The sequence below is a fragment of the Nelumbo lutea genome, chromosome 4, assembly GCF_056320005.1.
Source record: "Nelumbo lutea isolate HS-2025 chromosome 4, American lotus-T2T, whole genome shotgun sequence".
NCBI classification, from domain to species: Eukaryota; Viridiplantae; Streptophyta; class Magnoliopsida; order Proteales; family Nelumbonaceae; genus Nelumbo; species Nelumbo lutea.
Window position 1 is genome coordinate 88,821,345 of NC_142687.1, and position 17,892 is coordinate 88,839,236.

Consider the following 17,892-nt stretch of genomic DNA (forward strand, 5'->3'; position numbering starts at 1 on the left):
CTCATCCTTTAACCCTCGACGAAAACCCAAATCCCAAGACAAGGCCAATGGATTTAACGGAGAAGGAAGGAACTTTGAAATTGACTCATTTTTAAACCAAGAAATAGAAAACGAGGAAGGAAAAAGATCTTTAAGAGTGAGATCCCCATCCCAAGTGTCTTCCCGAAAACAAACAGAAGTCTCAGAACAAGTATCATACCGAAAACAACTGAGAAACTTTGGGAGAATTTTGTAGATTGCCTTCCAAGGTGTTGCCATGTTAGCCCTTTCTTGATGCACCAACATCCCATCGATTCTCTGAGCATCCATGAATACTCTTCACCATCTCCATAACCACTCACTTAGTAGAGCCAAATTCTTTTTGACCAAATTTCCTAAACCTAATCCCCCTTCCTCTTTGCTTCTACCCACAACCTCCCATCTGATCAAATGATCTTTTTTCTCCTCTCCTAGATCCCAAAGGAAGTCTCTCATCAATTTTTCTAATTTCTTCGCTTCCCTAGGCGGTACCCTAAAGACTAAGTAGGTAGGTTAGTAAAAGTAGCTCTTATCAATGAAATCCTTCCACCCAAATGAGATGTAATTTTTAGTCCACACCGTTAACCTCTTCTCAAACTTCATGATGACTGGAGTCCTAAACCTACTCTCCCTAGGATTTGCCCCTAATGGAAGCCCAAAGTAGGACATAGGCCAAGAGGAAGTAGAGCATTCAAGGCAATGGGAAATAGCCTCGACCTCCTCATTCTCCAAATTAATCCCTGCTATGCAGCTCTCACCAAAGCCTCACTAAAGCCTCCATTAACAGAAAAATACAAAAGAAAAAAGGGAGAAGAGAGGCAAGAGGGAAGAAAGAAGGGAGAAGAGAAGAGAAAGTGTTTGGGAATCAAATCAGTTCTGATGGCACCAAAATATATTATATCATATAGAGTGACACTTAAAAGGTGGGGAAAGGACTCTTATGCCCCTGCAGCACTTACAGTCATAAACAGAATATCATTAAATTAACTGAATAAAAGAACCAGAATAAACTAAGCTATTTCAACAGCCTCCATAACAAAATATCATTAAATCATCTGCAAACTGAAGATGCAGAACTGTAACATGGTTTCTGCCTATTCTCCACCCCCTTATGACCTCTTCTCTATCAGCCCTAGTGATAATTTGACTAAAAGCATCAGCTACCAAGGTAAAGAGAAAAGGCGAAAGGGGACCCCCTTGCCTAATGCCCCTACAGGCTGGAAACAAGTCCCTAACCACTTCGCTTACTAGGATGGAAAAGTGACAATTACTGACACAACCCATCATCTAACTGCACCACTTTTCCCCAAACCCACAATTCCTCATGACCTCTAACAGAAACTGCCAATCCACCAGATCATAGGCTTTCTCTAAGTCCAGCTAACAAACAAAACCTCTTTTCCTAGATCTCTTCATCTCCTCTACACACTCATTTGCAATCAAGATCTGATAAATTAATTCAGTCTCCTACTATGAAAGAAGTGCGGTCTACTCCTGTTCCAACAAAGGTTAAGGCTTTTCTCTGGGAAGTGGGAAGTGGTGCTCCAAAAGATCAATACCTTGGACGTACTTCAGAGAAAAAGTCCAAACTGGTGCCTGTCCCCTAACATTTGTTGCCTTTGCCTAAGGAATGGTGACACGGTGAATCACCTATTTACATCATGTCCTTTTGCTTATTACATTTGGGACTGGTTCTCTTCTCTCTTTTGTTGTAGCTGGAACCCCCCATCGTGTGTGCTAAGCCTTTTTTGAACCTAGCTTTCCATCAACCAAAGAAAAAGGGTAGGGTGATGTGGAGAATAACAAGAGCAGCCATCATATGGTCAATTTGGGAAGAAAGAATCAATAGGATCTTCCAAGAGAGGGAAAAATCAAAGGAAGCACTTGTCAAGGGCATCACCATCAAAATTTTACATTGGCTGAAAATTCTGCAACTCTTCAAGGACTTCTCTTATGATGATTTGGTTAGAGGTTGGAGTGCTATGGCTACTTCCTCCTCCACTTCTCATATAGTGTAGGAGAGTTGGTCCCCTTCTCTACAGGCTAGAGTGAAGCTGAATTTCGATGGAAGTTCTCTAGGCAACCCAGGTCCTTCAGGCATTGGGGAAATCTTCAAAGATGAGGAAGGAAAAGTGCTGGCCCTCTTCTCGGGTCCAATTTGGGGTGGGCGACTCACTTCGGGCAGAAATAAAGGCCTTAATACAAAGTCTTAGATCGGCTAAGCAGCGGGGTATGCAACAGCTAAAAGTGGAAGGTGACTCCTAGCTGGTAACCGGCTGGATGCAGGTAAGAATTTTAGGTGCATGGCCTTACAAGCAACAGTTAAGGGAAATATTGTACTTAACAAGGGAGTTAAGGGTACAGTGTAAGTGGGTAAGAAGATCAGAAAATGGAATGAATGATGCTCTAGCAAAGCAAGGAGTAAATAGGGGGGGGGGGGGGGTTCATTTTGGGCTTGCTTGTAGGCTGTTTATGATTTTGGTCTTTTTAGCCATCCTTTGGTTGGTGGCAACTGTACTTTTTTAATATTATTAATGCAACATAAGGAGGAGCTTCTGGGGTTGTATCTGGACTACATAAACATAGATAGTACATGTCACTGAAGCCACAGGAACTCATGAGGTTCCCCATGTTCAGAGGATCAAGACAGAGCATTGAATTGGGTTCCAGATGAGAAATAATAAAAAAGACAGCCCAGTGCAGTGCACATACAGAGAGGTTGTTTCCAAGATTAGAACCCAGGTTACCCAGGTCACAATGGAGTAACCCAACCCTTGCACCAACGCCCACCATCTTCCAGATGAGAAATAATGTTAATTCAAAATTGGGTACAAATCAGGATACACTTAGGATTGGATACCGAGGGATAATTCAATGATGATGAAAAAATAAGTGAATCAGATGTATTTTTCCATCTAATCCTTGCATTGTTCTTGGAGCTTTTGAGCTTCAATTGAACCCTTTATACTGTCCAAACATAAAACAAAGAAATATGTTATCATCACCTAGGGTGGAAGCTTCAACTTGGCTGCTAAGAAGAGGAGACTTCAGATGAAAAATAGATGCTACTTATGCTGCAACTACATAGAAGAGAATAGGCATCTTTTCATTCATTGCAATTTCACTAAGTTTATGTTGGGTTACTCTCTACTCGTTGAGTTTGAAGACAAAAGCTTCCCAAAGGGATTTTCTCTTTGTGGCCTGTTATACATGGAAGCAAGAAGGCAAAGATATTTTGGAGCTGCACTCCATTTGCAGTTTGCTGGAGTATTTTTGAGGAAAGGCAAAAGGGTCGTGAGAGACTATACTTGGAAATAGGAAATATATATCTAGATTGGTCTTAGTACTACCAAGATAAACTTCAAACTAAAGGCCAACCTACTAAAGATAACTAAAACAAAGAATTGGCAATATATGGTCAAAAAATCCAAAATGGCCATTATCCAATGTTGCTCCCAGCTATTGGTAGTCTTGGGAGGAGGGATGGGATATAGAGCTAACCTTACAGCATTTAAAAAATGCAGCAAGACAAATAGACCTTGCAATCTGATCTCTGCAATGTCAGTCTTTATGGAGGTTTTTGAGCTGCAACTGAACCCTTCTTTCTTTGCAGTGTCCAAATGAATAAAACAAGGAAACGTGGCAATCATCATTTCAAGCTAATTTTTGGTCCAGTCTGTCTCAGCTTTGTTTTTCCTTTTTTATTTTCTGGAGAAGAGGTAAAGAATAATAATATCATTAAAGAGAGAAAACATGTACAACAGGCTGCTGTACACAGGGATTTTACAATCACTGCCCATGCAGTCCTATACCCCCAAACCCTGCTTTATGAAAAGATTATTATATACAAAAAAAAAGAATTGTAAATTCTGTTCTTAAACAATTTGTTCACAGAAAGCCAAGAAAACATTTTCCCAATTTTTTCTAAAACACTGAATCAGCGGAGCTACTTTTGTGCTTGAATATCCTAATAATTGCCTTCTGCCAAATGTACCAAAAAGCCGCTACAGGAGCCTAGTCCGGCGCATAGTATAACCATGTATTGAATGATAGGCGCTAGAAAACTGAAAATGATACACATAGTTATAGACCCTACACCATACTAAGGTCTACAAGGCTTAAAATCATCATTATCTAAGCCTTTTGCCAACTATATGATGTCAGCTACTTGAATCCTGTTCCATGCCTTCCACCATTCCATTCTGTTCAGTGCCATATTCAGTGTGAGCGTATCGTACATTATGGTACCAAGCTTGGATAAAGGAGGGTTGGGTTGGCAGAGAGTATTAAAACTTTCACCAAACTCTTATGAACATTGAATTGTCTACAAGGCTTAAAGTATTACAAAAAAAAAATTAAAAAAATAAACTCAGTATGAGTCAGCCTACTAAAGACCCACATTTTTAAAACCTAGCCCAGATGTTGAACCATTTTCCTCCTGATCAATGGGTCAGCAGTTCAAAAAAATCCAAAAAAAATGATAAAATGGTATAAAAACCCAATGACCCACTGAACAGTTCAGCTGGATCAACAGTTCAACCATCCAGGTCAGCAAGTCATTCACCAAATCAATGGGTTTTGTAATATAACCCATTAGAGGTTGATACAAACTGGGATTGTGACTAGTCACCAGGTCACCAGTCCGACTGGCTGATAACTGAGACAAAAGGTTGGGAAAGTCACATGGTCTAATTTTAGAGGCCATTAATGTTGGTCCCAGCTGACCATATACAGACCTAACCTTCGACATTATCTTGCACGAAGTGGGCACTATAAGACATGAACCTGCATTCTCACACTTGTCATCTTGAGAATTTACCATTGCTTCAAGCAATGGCCCCTTATACATGGTCCACATTAAATAATAAGCTTCAAGGACCTAGAAAAGATAAGTTTTTTTTAAGCTTCAAGGACCTAGAAAAAATAATTTCAGCAAAAGAAAAGAAAGACATTTTTAACAAAGAAACCTGACATTTTCAGTGGAGGAAAAATGTCATTCATGAAATCATTTATGGCCTTTGTCAAAATTCCATTATGAAGGCTGGACCCGGCTGTCCAATTGGAAGGGGTGGACTAGACACAGTACAGTCCTAAGTCCTAACCTCCATCATTTTTAGCACGAAGTGGCCTCTCTGAAACTCAAATTTTCTAATACTTCTCAGGTTAAGATTTTACCTTCCCAACAAGAAATAGACCCTAACTTGTTGGAAGTTTCATTCAACCCTAAACAAATATCTATTCTGAAACCCAAAAACAAACTAACTTGTAAAGGACTAAATCACATATTGAACTAAACTGCACTGCATGCAAAGCTACAGAAAGTGAAGCTTTAAAAGTTTTCATGGTCAAAACTAAAAGAGAACATGTGAAGGAGAAACAAAAGGCAGAAATAGTGTGGTTTACTAATATGTGCAATCAAATGCAGTCTCAAAAGTGTCCTACAAGGCCAGAACTATAATAAAAGTAAACATGTGTTTCCTGCAAATTGTCTTAAAAAAAAAAAAAAAGCAAACCTTGAAGGTAGTGGAGAATGGAACCTGGAGGAAATGTTAAGTTCAATATATTGTTAACATAATAATGACAAGTACCAGTTTATCTCAAATTAGGACTAATTCCTCAGGCATCAAAATTTTCACCATGAAATGCAATTACAAAATAAATTTTTACCATAAAATAAATCAGGGCAGACAGAACTTACAGGAGTAGAGCCTTCCAAGCAAGCTCTAGCCCTGGTATAGGACAAGTTGCCAGCCAAGAATGAACCACCTCTTTGAAAAACCTTCTGAGGGTTACGGCCATCAGCCGGCCACCTATGTACAGAAGAATCTGTAGTTGCAACCCATATACTGTCATCATGCAAGGCCAGCTGCAAAATAGGGTGTTCTTTTGTACAAAGCAAAACACTCTCTCTTGTCGTCAAGTCCGTCAGGTATAACTGAAATAGCAACCAAGATTACAGATGAAAGTGACAGAAGTTGCAGCATATAGACTATAAAGCACCAAAATAACTTTTTCTTTTTTTGTTGGGAATGGGGGGAGGAATTTTTTCCAAGACAAAGATTTTAATGGAAACAATACTTACAGAAAGATCCCTCCCACCACTATAAACGTGGCTGAATGTTGGAGTGCTCGCTAGTGCCCAAACAGAGTCTGTATGTACAGCATAAGAATGCACACATCGCTGCTGACCAAGATCCCATAGTCTATGAAATCAAATAACAAAATCAATCACTTAGTGAGTAACCTACTTCTGTAAAATGCGACATACACACACATTCAGTTATTAATAGGTAGCTCATTATGCCAATTCTCATTCTCAAGCATAAGCAAATACAGTGAGATGCAACTTGGGCCAAGTTAGCCCAAACTGAACCCGAAAAGGTCAAGTTGGACTGGATCGGACTAAGTTTGACTTCGAGTTAGCGTTGAGGCTTTGTGCAACCTGACCCAACCCGAACCAATATGTCTTCATATTTGTGTATATAAATATTATTAAATATGTATGCATGTAGGTATGTACACACATGTATGTGCACATGAATATGTGTGTGTAAATCTTGTTTCATCACTCCATTCTGTCTTGTGCATATATCTCTTGGTCAAATGATCCGCAAGATATGCTGGATATTGGGAGAATTTCAACAGTTAGGGAGGCCTTGCAATATTTCATTATAAGCAAGTATATTTTCTTTTCTTTTCATGTTTTCAGTTTTGCTTCTTAGGAAAATAAATATGTTATTGATTGTTGAAATCAGTTAGTTTCTCCTAGCTGTTTATTTATTTTTCTGTTCCTTAGTGCCGCAGGGGTGCTCTTGTAATTCCTCTAATTTTGAATCCAAATTTTCTTCTCTCTTCCTCTTCTTCCTTCCTCCTCTCTTCCTCTCCTTCTCTGATATCTCTGGCCTGAAAACATGGTATCAGAGCAGGCCTTCTGAGATCAGAAAGAGTGATAAAGTTTCCTTTTTTGACTCTCCTTGCTGTGGATCAAATCTGATCAAGAAGCAGATCAGACTGATCTGAAGGGTGTTCTGCTAGTCTTCTTCTCTTCTTCCTTGGCCATGTGCCAAGAAACACTTAAGGAAGGAGGATAAATCTATCTTCTGTGGATCGTGTGATCCTCTCTTGTACCCAGGTAAGTGGGTTTTTTGAGGTCTAGATGACATGAAACTGCTAGGTTTCCTTGAACTGTGGATCGTGTAGTCTTGAATTTTTTTTTTTTTTTTGACCCAAACAACTGGGCAGTGTAGGCCTAAATGACCTGTAACTGTATGACAGTAGCTGGCTACCTTCCTTGGAAACATTTCCAGTAGCTGTGTATCCAAGAAAAGTGATGAAAAGGGAACATACAAAGTCAGCCTAGCCCCCAGTTTCGTTTCTGAACTGTCTTTCAGCAATGTACAGACAAACTGATCTGTGTGGTATTCCTAAAATTTACACTTGACTGAATCTGAACTGGGGACTGAACTGTAATTAAACAGTGACTGAACTGTGGCTGAACTGAATTAGGGTTTGAACTTTGACTGAACTGACTGAACTGTAATTAAATAGTGGCTGAACTGAACCAATATGAATGGAACTGTTAATGATTTGTGACTGAACTGTGACCTTTTTTGAACAGACCTGATCTGGGAACCTAAATCTTATAATATGTCTTCTGAGGATTCCATCCTGTCTAGTGGGCCCTCCAGTCAAGCTGGAGTGAGTGGGGTATTTGACATGAGTTTTCCCATGGCTGTGATACCTTTTGATTGTCTTAACTACCTAGAATGGTCAAGGGGAATCAAATTATACATAACAACCAGGGGGAAGGCGGGCTATATTAATGGTAAAACTAAAGAACCAAAGTCTCAGGGGGTAGAGCATGATAGGTGGGATTAGGAAAACAGCATGGTGATGTCATGGCTGTTACTGTCTATGTTGCCTCCAGTCAGGAAGACTTTCATGTGGGCTGAAACAGATGTTGAGATTTGGGAGCAGGCAAAATCTACCTATTCAGAGCAACACCACTATGCCAAAATATACTAGTTGCAAGCTGCCTCCTCTACATGTAAGCAGGGGGAGAGGACCCTCTCAGCCTACTATTCAGATTTGACCTCAAAGAACTATATCACTATCAAAACATTGATTGGAAGTGTGATGCTGATGCTAAGGCCTACAAGTCTCTGGTTTCCCAACAACGGGTCTTTGCCTTCCTCTTGGGGTTGAACCCTGTATATGAGTCTCAGAGTTCAGATATTAGGAAGTAAAAATCTACCTTCAGTGCAAGAAGTGTATGCTCTAGTACAGTCCGAAGAGAGTGCCCTATATATGAGTCTCAGAGTTCAGATATTAGGAAGTAAAAATCTACCTTCAGTGCAAGAAGTGTATGCTCTAGTACAGTCCGAAGAGAGTAGGCAAAGTGTAATGAATAGCTCCGAGGGGGAGCAGATTGCCTTAGTGGCTAAAGGGAGTATAGATGTAGGAAGCAATAATTCCTTTAAAAAGGGTGACTTCCAAAAGAGAGTGGAAGATATGGATAAGTTATGGTGTGCTCATTGCCAGAAGGCCAAACATACCCGAGATACTTGTTGGGACCTCCAGAGAAAGCCAAAGTGCACCCAAGAGTTGAGTAAGAAATCAGATCAGAATAAGAAGTTTGGACAGCAGAGTCAAAAAAGGTTCAATACAGCAAACTTGGCCTCTTAGGAGCCTCAGTCATCTACTGCTATTCACCAGGACCACCATTCCGTTGTCGATCTCTGTGAAGATATCATTAACTCTTTCCGTGACCGCTTGGATCTGTATGGGAGAGCAATCCGTCAGATGGATTCTGCTCCTCCTGCCTCAACTTCTTTTGCATCTACTTCAGGTAATGGTAATTCTACCACAACCTTCCATGTGTCTTCCCATTACCTGATTCCCCTTGGATAATTTACTTTGGAACCTCAAACCATATGACGGGTAAGTAAAATTGCTTTCAGTCCTATCAACTTTTATCTGGTAGGGACAAAGTGAGATTAGCTTATGGTTCTTTTTCCACAATAGCTGGTCAATGAACCATAACCCTTCCTTTTGGACTTACCCTTTCTAATGTATTACATGTTCCAAAATTACCTATAAACTTGTTTTCTGTCAGTAGCATTACAAATTCCATAAATTGTTCAATGACCTTTTTCCCTTCTTCTTGTGTTCTACAAGATTTGGACTCAAGGAAGATGATTGGTAGAGATTGTATGGTGGATGGTCTCTACATGCTGGAGAACAAATCTAGTCTTGCAGTCTTTGAATCTATAAGTCAGTCTAGTATGAGTCAAGTAATGGCATAGTCATTTGGATCATTTATCGTTTGAGTCGCGAAAGCTCTTACTTCTAGATTTATTTAAATCAGTGTCAGTGTCTAGGTTCAAATGTCAAACTTGTCAGTTGTGCAAACATTGTAGAAATCTTTTTTTCAAGAAATAATAAATCTGATTTTCCTTTCTATATTGTTTATTCTGATGTTTGGGGCCCCGTTACTTTACCATTTGAGCTTGGCTATAACTATTTCATTACTTTTATTGATGACTAATCTAGATATACATGGGTGTACCCCATGCGGTCCAGGGATGAAGTACCAAAGATCGTAAAAGATTTCCAATACATGATATTCACCCAATTTCAGACAGAGGTCCAAATTTTCCAACCTGACAATGCCAAAGAATAATTCCATAGTGATCTCACAAAGTTCTTTGCTTCGTGTGGGTCTATCCACTGTAGTTCTTGTACCAAAACTCCTCAACAAAATGGTGTTGCAAAAAGAAAAAACCACCATCTACTTGAAGTAGCTTGTGGGTTACTCATCCATATGAGTGTTCCAAAACGTTTTTGGTTGGATGTTGTGTTATGTGCTACCTATCACATCAACAGTATGCCATCTAGGGTGTTAGGGTACAAGGCCCCTCATCAGCCCCTATTCACTAAAGCCCCTTTTTTTCTATTCCCATTCGTGTGTTGGTTGTCGTTGTTTTGTTCAAAACTTGTCTCCTATCCATGGTAAGCTTGACCCTCGTGCTCTCCCTTGTGTCTTCTTGGGCTATCCTTCTTCTCAAAAGGGTTACCATTGTTTTGATCCTGTTTTTCGGAAATACTATGTTTCTGTGGATGTGTCTTTCTTTGAGAGTGATCATTTCTTTCCGATTTCTCCTCAGGGGGAGAATAGGGTGAAGGAGAAACAATTTCAAGTGCTACCTCCTCTACCTGATCCTCCATTCCGTGTCTTTCTCCGTCGCCGCAAGGGCTAGCTGGGTTCAAAAGCTATGGAGCAACTTGAAACTGTACTGCCAACATCACCAGATTCACTGGGAACAGATCCCATCCCACCAAGTACTATTATTCCTATTGACATTCCTGATCCTATTGTAATTGATTCTTCGTCTGCCAAAGACCTTGACATCCCTATTGCACAAAGGAAGGGAGTTAGGTCATGTACCACCAAACATCCTATCTCCCACTTTATCTCATATGAGAACATCTCATCCTCCTTTTATGCTTTTCTCTCTTCCATTGATAGTGTCCCTATCCCCAAAAATGTGGTAGAAGCTCTTTTAGTACCTGAATGGACAGATACAATGAAAGAAGAGATCGATGCATTGCATAAAAATGGTACATGGGAATTAGTGGACCTTCCTGTGGGAAAGGAACCGGTAGGGTGCAACACTGCAAGTGGGTTTTTGCAATAAAACACAGGGCTGATGGTATAGTAGAAAGGTACAAAGCTCGGTTAGTGGTGAAAGGGTTTACTCAGGTGTATGGAGTAGACTATGCAGAGACATTTGCTCCTGTTGCTAAGATGAATTCTTTCAGAGTTCCTTTTTCTCTTGTTGCTAACCTTGATTGGGATCTTCCACCAGTTAGATATTAAAAATGCCTTCCTGAATGGTGATCTTAAAGAAGAGGTGTACATGATGCAACCTCCTAGTTTCTATGCTCAAGACCAAAAATAGGTGTGTAGGTTAAAGAAGTCCTTGTACGGACTAAAACAATCACCGAGAGCTTGGTTTAGCAAGTTTCAGCTAGTTGTACAACAAATTGGCTATAAACAGTGTCTGACTGATCATACATTATTTGTGAAACAAGGAAAGGGAAAAATTGCAGCCTTGATAGTGTATGTTGACGACAGTGATCACAGGCGACTGGAAGGTGGAAATTCAGAGACTAAAGGAGTTCCTATCCACTCAGTTTGAGGTGAAGGATCTAGGTTCCTTGAAGTATTTTCTTGGAATTGAAGTGGCCCGTTCAAAAAGGGGGATTTTCATTTCTCAAAGAAAATACATCCTAGATTTATTACAAGATACAAGAAAACTTGGACTCAAGCCTGTTGACTACCTCATTGATCCGAACCACAGATTAGGTGATTGTCAAGGTGAGACTATCAAGGATGTAAAACAATTCCAAAGACTTGTTGACAGACTATTATATTTGTCTATGACAGAGCCGAACGTTGCTTATACTATGGGTGTTCTTCGCCAATTCATGCATGCTCCTAAGACTACACACTTAGAGGCAACCGATAGAATCCTCGGGTACCTAAAGAAGTTCCCAGGGGCTGGTTTACTTTTTCAAAAGAATGGCCACTTGAAGGTTGAGGTGTATACTAATGCTGACTGGGCTGAATCAGTTAATGAAAGAAAGTCTACCGATGGGTATTGTACCTTTGTGGGAGGAAACCTAGTCACGTGGAGAAGCAAGAAACAGAATGTTGTAGCGAGGTCTAGTGCTGAAGCTGAATATAGAGCAATGTCTCATGGAGTGGGTGAAGCTATGTGGATAAACAACTTGTTGAATCAGTTGGGATTTCCTGTTCATGGCCCCATATCCTCGTATTGTGATAACAAAGTTGTTATCAATATTGCTGCCAACCCAGTATTTCATGATATAACTAAATATATTGAGGTTGACAAGCATTTTATTAGGGAAAAACTTATAAATGGGGAAGTGTGCACTCTATATGTCGGTTCCATAGATCAACTTGCAGACATCTTTACCAAGGGGTTACATCATCCACGGAACAATGATTTATGTGACAAGTTGGGCATGATTGATATCTATGTCCCAACTTGAGGGGGAGTTTTGAAATCAGTTAGTTTCTCCTAGCTGTTTATTTATTTTTCTGTTCTTTAGTGTCGCAGGGGCACTCATGTAATTCCTCTTATTTTTATAAGTTGGGTCGCCCTAATATAAAAGCTAATAGCTGGCGCCGCCAGCCATAATTTTTGAATCCAAATTTTCTTCTCTCTTCCTCTCTTTCTCTTCTTCCTTCTTCCTCTTCTCTGATCTCTCTGGCCTGAAAACATTGATCTTAAAAGAGATATTTTACACCTTCTATATAAAACTAGACAAACTTTCTTTTGCACAAAATCAAAGATTTTCTATTCTTTGCTTTGTGTTTCTTTTCTGATACCCCACCCCCAAAAAAAAAAGAAAAAAAAAAAAAACTATTCCCTTTGCTCCACCTGGTACTGACTACAACTGCATAGAAGTACGACTCCTATATCTAGGTACTAATTCCTGAATGCAGTCAGATCATTTACTACTGCTACTGTTCTACTTTCTCTCTCAACTGCCAATTTATCCCCTAAATCTCTTAATCCCCATTATCTCTTTCACTTACCCTTTGTTTCTGTTATTAAGCAACTACTGGCAACACCTTAATTCTTTCTATCCCCATAAAATCCTTATAGACTTCTAACCAACCTTTCCTATTAAATATGCATTTTATACTTTGTTTTAAACCATCTTTATTAACCTATAAAACCCGCTTTCCTTCATTTTGCAAACTTTTGCAAGTTCTGTTTAGCCCCAACTACTTGTGAAAATTAAGCAGAGTATGACACCAAGCAAACTGAACTGTACAGGGCCTTATGGACAATTGCCAGCTTGACACAGATTATTTTTTGGAAAAGTAAATAAGAATTCCATTAAAAATAAAAGAATACAAAATGAAGGTGATAAGATATCACCTGAGAGAAGAAAAGACGAACTGTGACACAGCTTTCACAAAAATATCAGCAAACTACAAAACTCTAGCAGCATAGAGATCTAACACTCCAGGACCAGATCCTCAGACAACTCCACAATTGATAACCTGTGACACGAGCAAACAGAGCCTAGCAGAAACAGGATCCTAATCTTCACCTTCAAACACCTCCTCCTGTGTATCATCATCTTCATCCTACATCCCTCCTCTTCCAGTTACACCTTTCTTCAAGCTTTCTTCCCTCTTACTCCTCTCAAACTCTTCAAAGGCTTTCCTGGCAAACTTCCTCACCACCCCAGAAGAACCTAAAACTCCCACATGCATCCCCAACATCCCTGAATGTTTGAAAGCTCCAGGCATGTAAAGGCATACTGAAAACGTTTATCCAGGCGAAGCTTGAAGGCTCCAATTTCTCAACGCCCTGACAAGGGGGTTCCACCTCCCCAATTTTTTTAGAAAGAGCAGCCCACCCTAACTTTTTTTGTTTCCCCAGCCCCAATCTTTTTTGTTAAAACATATAGAACCATACATCATATTGTTCCATCTCCCCAATTTTTTTTAAAAAGAGCAGCCCACCCTAATTTTTTTTGTTTCCCCAGCCCCAATCTTTTTTGTTAAAACATATAGAACCATACATCATATTGTTCGCTAGTAATTTAGGGGTTTCCCCTCGTATATACAAAGACATTCTTGGTCTAACAAAAAGGATAAATAAAAATTTAAGTTCCCAATAAAAATGGATAAATAAAAGAGGATAACAATAAAAGACCCAACTAACAATGGTTAAAGCCAACTGACCTAGCAAGTAACCACATATATGTAGCATGATATTACAAATCTGATATGAATCCTTAACTTCATCATACTTATGAAACATTTACCTGATCATAGAATCAGATGATCCCGACAAGCAAAACCTGCAGCATGATGATGAAAAACCTGAGTACATCACATGATATAATTTCTTACCCTTTTCTGGAACTGGTACATTACATGATATAGTAACAAGAGAGAAACAGATCAAAAACAAAACCACAGTAGGCAGAACACAACTACAAAAAGACATTTTTCAATACATGTCATATTTTTAGGGTGATCCCAGCAATCTTGGTTCTTATGAGGGGTGGACTGGATAGAGTTCTAACATGTGATGGTTTAAGTAACACATAGTGACCAGTGTCAGACTCAAACTCAAGTTCTCATGCCTGTCATCCCAAGATTTAACCATTGCACCAAGTAACGGCGCTATGTATGAATCTATCCATGTATAAGTGTGTTTATCATTTGCCCCTTTTCTATTTCTTACCAGTAAGATTTTTCTTCTTGATAACTGGTGAATATGTATTTTTTTATAAGTAAAAAAGAAAATTCATTAAAAAGAAAAAGCAAATACAACCTAGAGAGGTGTTGGGGAAACACCTCCAAACCAAGCTAAGGAACAATATTCACCCAAACACTTTCCTTTTAAAACTTTTTCACCCAAATCCCATCACAACAACCCCTCAAATATCTTACAAAACCAACCACCCCAAAAGAAACATAAAAGCTATAACCCAGAATCTGAAACATCCGCATAAGCACACAAACTAATCCCAGGAACCAAATGCAGAACAACCACAGATGCACAAGCCTCACCCTTTCACCTGCAGCATACCAATAGAACACTTCATTCTTCATCAACAATGTCAAACTCCTCTCCTTATAACTGGTGAATATGTATTTCGTTAAAGCAAAAGGAGGAACAACGTGCAAACCAAAACTTAAGACAAAAGCAGTCCTGAGACAGCCATGCAAAAAAGAGAAGCAAAAAATGGTGCAAAAAAAACAAAAAAAAAGGCCATATGGCGTTACATAACCCATAAAATGGAACATACAAGGAAATTTTTTGCAAGTAAATTGGCACAAATCTTAATATCCACCAGATAAGATGCTCAACTTAAAAGATGAAACATGAACCTCTCAGTTACATTAAGGTGATTAGGCCTTATCTCAGCCTCAAATTTGTTTTCTTCCATTGTCAGTATTAGCATCATATGGAGTCTCTTTTCAGCTTCAAACAGTTAGTCATTTGTTCATATCTTGCAAAATTTCTGATTTCATATGGAATCTCTTCACAGCATTGTTTGGGGTAAGAAACTTTCAGCCAAGGTTTCCTTCAGAGATTTTCTCATCATGACCAATGTTCAGAGACAGTAAGAAAGTAAGAAAGCAAGGTTAATTTGGAGCCGCATACCTTTTGCACTCTGCTGGAACATCTGAAAGGAAAGAACAGAAGAGTGTTTGAAGATATAGCTAGGAATTTGGATAGGCTGGTGACAGATGTTGGCAAATCTGTCTCAGACTGGGTCTTGGAACTTCCAGAATTCAAACAAGTCAAAAAAGAGGACCTTGGCGACAGGCTTTGGGAAGTTTTGGGGTTAAAATTTGTAATCTGGATGATTTATTTGGTATGTATTGGTGTTTTAGTGTTGCTTGCACGTGTTGCCTTAACATCTGATTAGATTGTAATACTGTTTTTAATGAAATTTTTGCTTTTACTATCAAAAAAGTATTAGCATCACTTACATATAAATTTTTAAGTTAAAAGAGGATTTCTTGTGAAACAGAACAGAGGGCACAATAAGTGTCACGTTGTAGAGTGGATCATAGTGGTCAACACAATTCCTCAATAGGTGCCTAGGCGACTAGGCGGTTTTCAAATTTCACCTCGCCCAAACGCTATGTAATTTTTTTAAAAGGTGCATGCCTAGGCGACTAGGTGTGCGCTTAACTCCTAGGAGGGCACCTAGATGCAAGACACGCTATTTTTTTTTTGAGAAAATTTAACCAGAATTTATTAAGAAAAAGAGGGGGGGGGATCAAGAGGAGATATACAAAGCAGGGGGGAACCCCTACAAGTTACAAAGGAGGAAGCTTGTCGCTATACAAATGTTCCAAATACACACCAAATTTAGCTAGGCCATCTGCAGTATGATTGTGATCCCTAGGAATCCAAACTAAGTTAATATTCAAACCATCCCAAGAATCCCAAGCTTCAGTCAGATAGTGATACAGTCTCCAAGGGCCCCCTTTTTTGTCTCAACTATTTTATCATATTTGCTGAATCACCTGCAATGATCAAATTCTGAATTCCCAAATTCTTTATTATCCTGATTCTGGTGAGAGCAGGCATCACTTCAGCCTTTGTGGAGTCAGCCCAGCCGATTGGACCACTAAAAGTCCAGCAGATATCACCCTTTCGTCCCTTACTGTGCCACCAATACCTGCAAGGCCCGGATTACCTAAGGCACAACCGTCAAAACTAAGGGTTATCACACACCTTCACTGATGGATACGGGATGCCTGAAGGATGTTTGCTGGGGATGAGGCAGAAACAAAAAGTGGTGAATATCTCTGATAAGATCATTAACTGAAAGTCCTTTAAACAGAGTTGAATTCACCGACCAAAGGATGCAAAGATAGGTAAAATCTGAGATTAACACCTCCAAGGTTCTGCTTTTATTGTCAAAGATACGGTTGTTTCTTTCATCCCAAACACCCCACATCACTGCATGAGGCACTGATTGCCAAAAGACTTTACCCCTTTTGCTAAGCCCTGTTCCTTGTCATTGATTCAAGTTGTCCATAATGTGTTTTGGAAAAACCCAGCTGTACCCTGCCATATTCAAGAAGTGGGACCATATCCTTTGAGTGAAACTGCAATGAAGAAGAATGTGATCTGCAAATTCACCCTCACTGAGACATAAAATACAAACATGAGGAGAAATGGAGCGTCTTCCCAAAAGTTTTTTCTGTAGGAGATCAAAAGTGTTAACTTTCTGGAGACATGCTTCACATACAAAGAAGCAAATTCTTGAGGGGATGTGGCTGCACCAGATTTTCTTGTAAGGAAAAGAGGAATGCTGATCTTCAGCAGTCAAAGCCATGAACATAGACTTAGAAAAGAATTCGCCATTTGGGTGAAGGGTCCATATTCGGGTGTCAGAATGAGAGGGGGATATGTAGGCATCTTTGAGGGTTTGGATTAAGGCTATTAAATCAGAAATCTCCGAGTCCCTTAGGGGTCTTCTGAGGTGGAGGTTTAAAGAATTCTCGGCAGTCTGGTTTGGGATGCAAGAAGAAATAGGGGTGAATCTGCATGATTTTTTTTTTGTCTTTTCCTGCAAATAATTTTTATTGGTTTGTTTTTTTATTATTATAATAAAACCTATCACACATTATCACTCTTTTTATTAGAAGAATACTAGCAAACCTTTTGTCATTTTTAGGGTTTATTTTCATGGCAGAACTGAAAATAAGAGGGAGAGCTGTCTGGTCAGATTTGTTTCACACCCAGTCCAACTCCAAGCTGTTGCTGCAATGCTGCATAACCGAAAAGGAAATCTAAACAACTTCGAACAGTTTTCAGTCCCTACGTTTTTTGCAATAGAGGGTGAATCACCCTCTTCTTTTTTTTTTTGTCTTTTCCCTACGTTTTTTGCATGATTTTTTTTACTTATTCATTTACCTGCACTTTTTTCCTCCTTGAAGGTGATCTGGAACAGGGGTTCTGCCCCCTTTTCTTCTTCATTTCTCTGAGCATTTTCATCATTTTTTCCTCTTCATTGGTGGTCTGAAACAGGGGCTCTGCCCCCTTCTTTTCATTTTCTTCTCTTATTTTAGTGTTTCCCCAGTTTTTCTTGGTCTAAAACAGCAGCGGAGCCCCTTGTTCTTTTTCTTTTTTTGGTCTAAAACAGGGGCTCCGCCCTCCTCCTTTCTCCTTAAGTTCATTTTCTTTTCTTGGCCAAATACAGGGGCAACACCCTCTTCAGTTCTTTTAAGTCCGAATTTCTATTTATAATATTCTGTGTTGCATACTTTAAGTACAACTGCAAGAATCA

At 39.4% G+C, this 17,892-nt stretch overlaps 1 protein-coding gene across 5 annotated transcripts in view; it reads right to left on the bottom strand.

Annotated features, from left to right (window-relative positions):
* LOC148861644 (uncharacterized) overlaps nt 1-17,892 on the bottom strand; it is a 78,650-nt gene that overhangs the window by 23,762 nt on the left and 36,996 nt on the right. For all 5 annotated transcript variants that reach the window (XR_016113187.1, XM_088985741.1, XM_088985743.1 and 2 more), the window contains 3 exons: nt 13,894-13,929; nt 6,101-6,221; nt 5,717-5,953 (listed from right to left, as the gene is read on the bottom strand). Coding sequence is in view for 4 of the 5 variants with exons in the window: in XM_088985741.1 (XP_088841867.1) it covers nt 5,717-5,953; nt 6,101-6,221; nt 13,894-13,929 (394 nt within the window). In the remaining variant the exon portion in view is untranslated. The remainder of the gene's footprint in view (nt 1-5,716; nt 5,954-6,100; nt 6,222-13,893; nt 13,930-17,892) is intronic.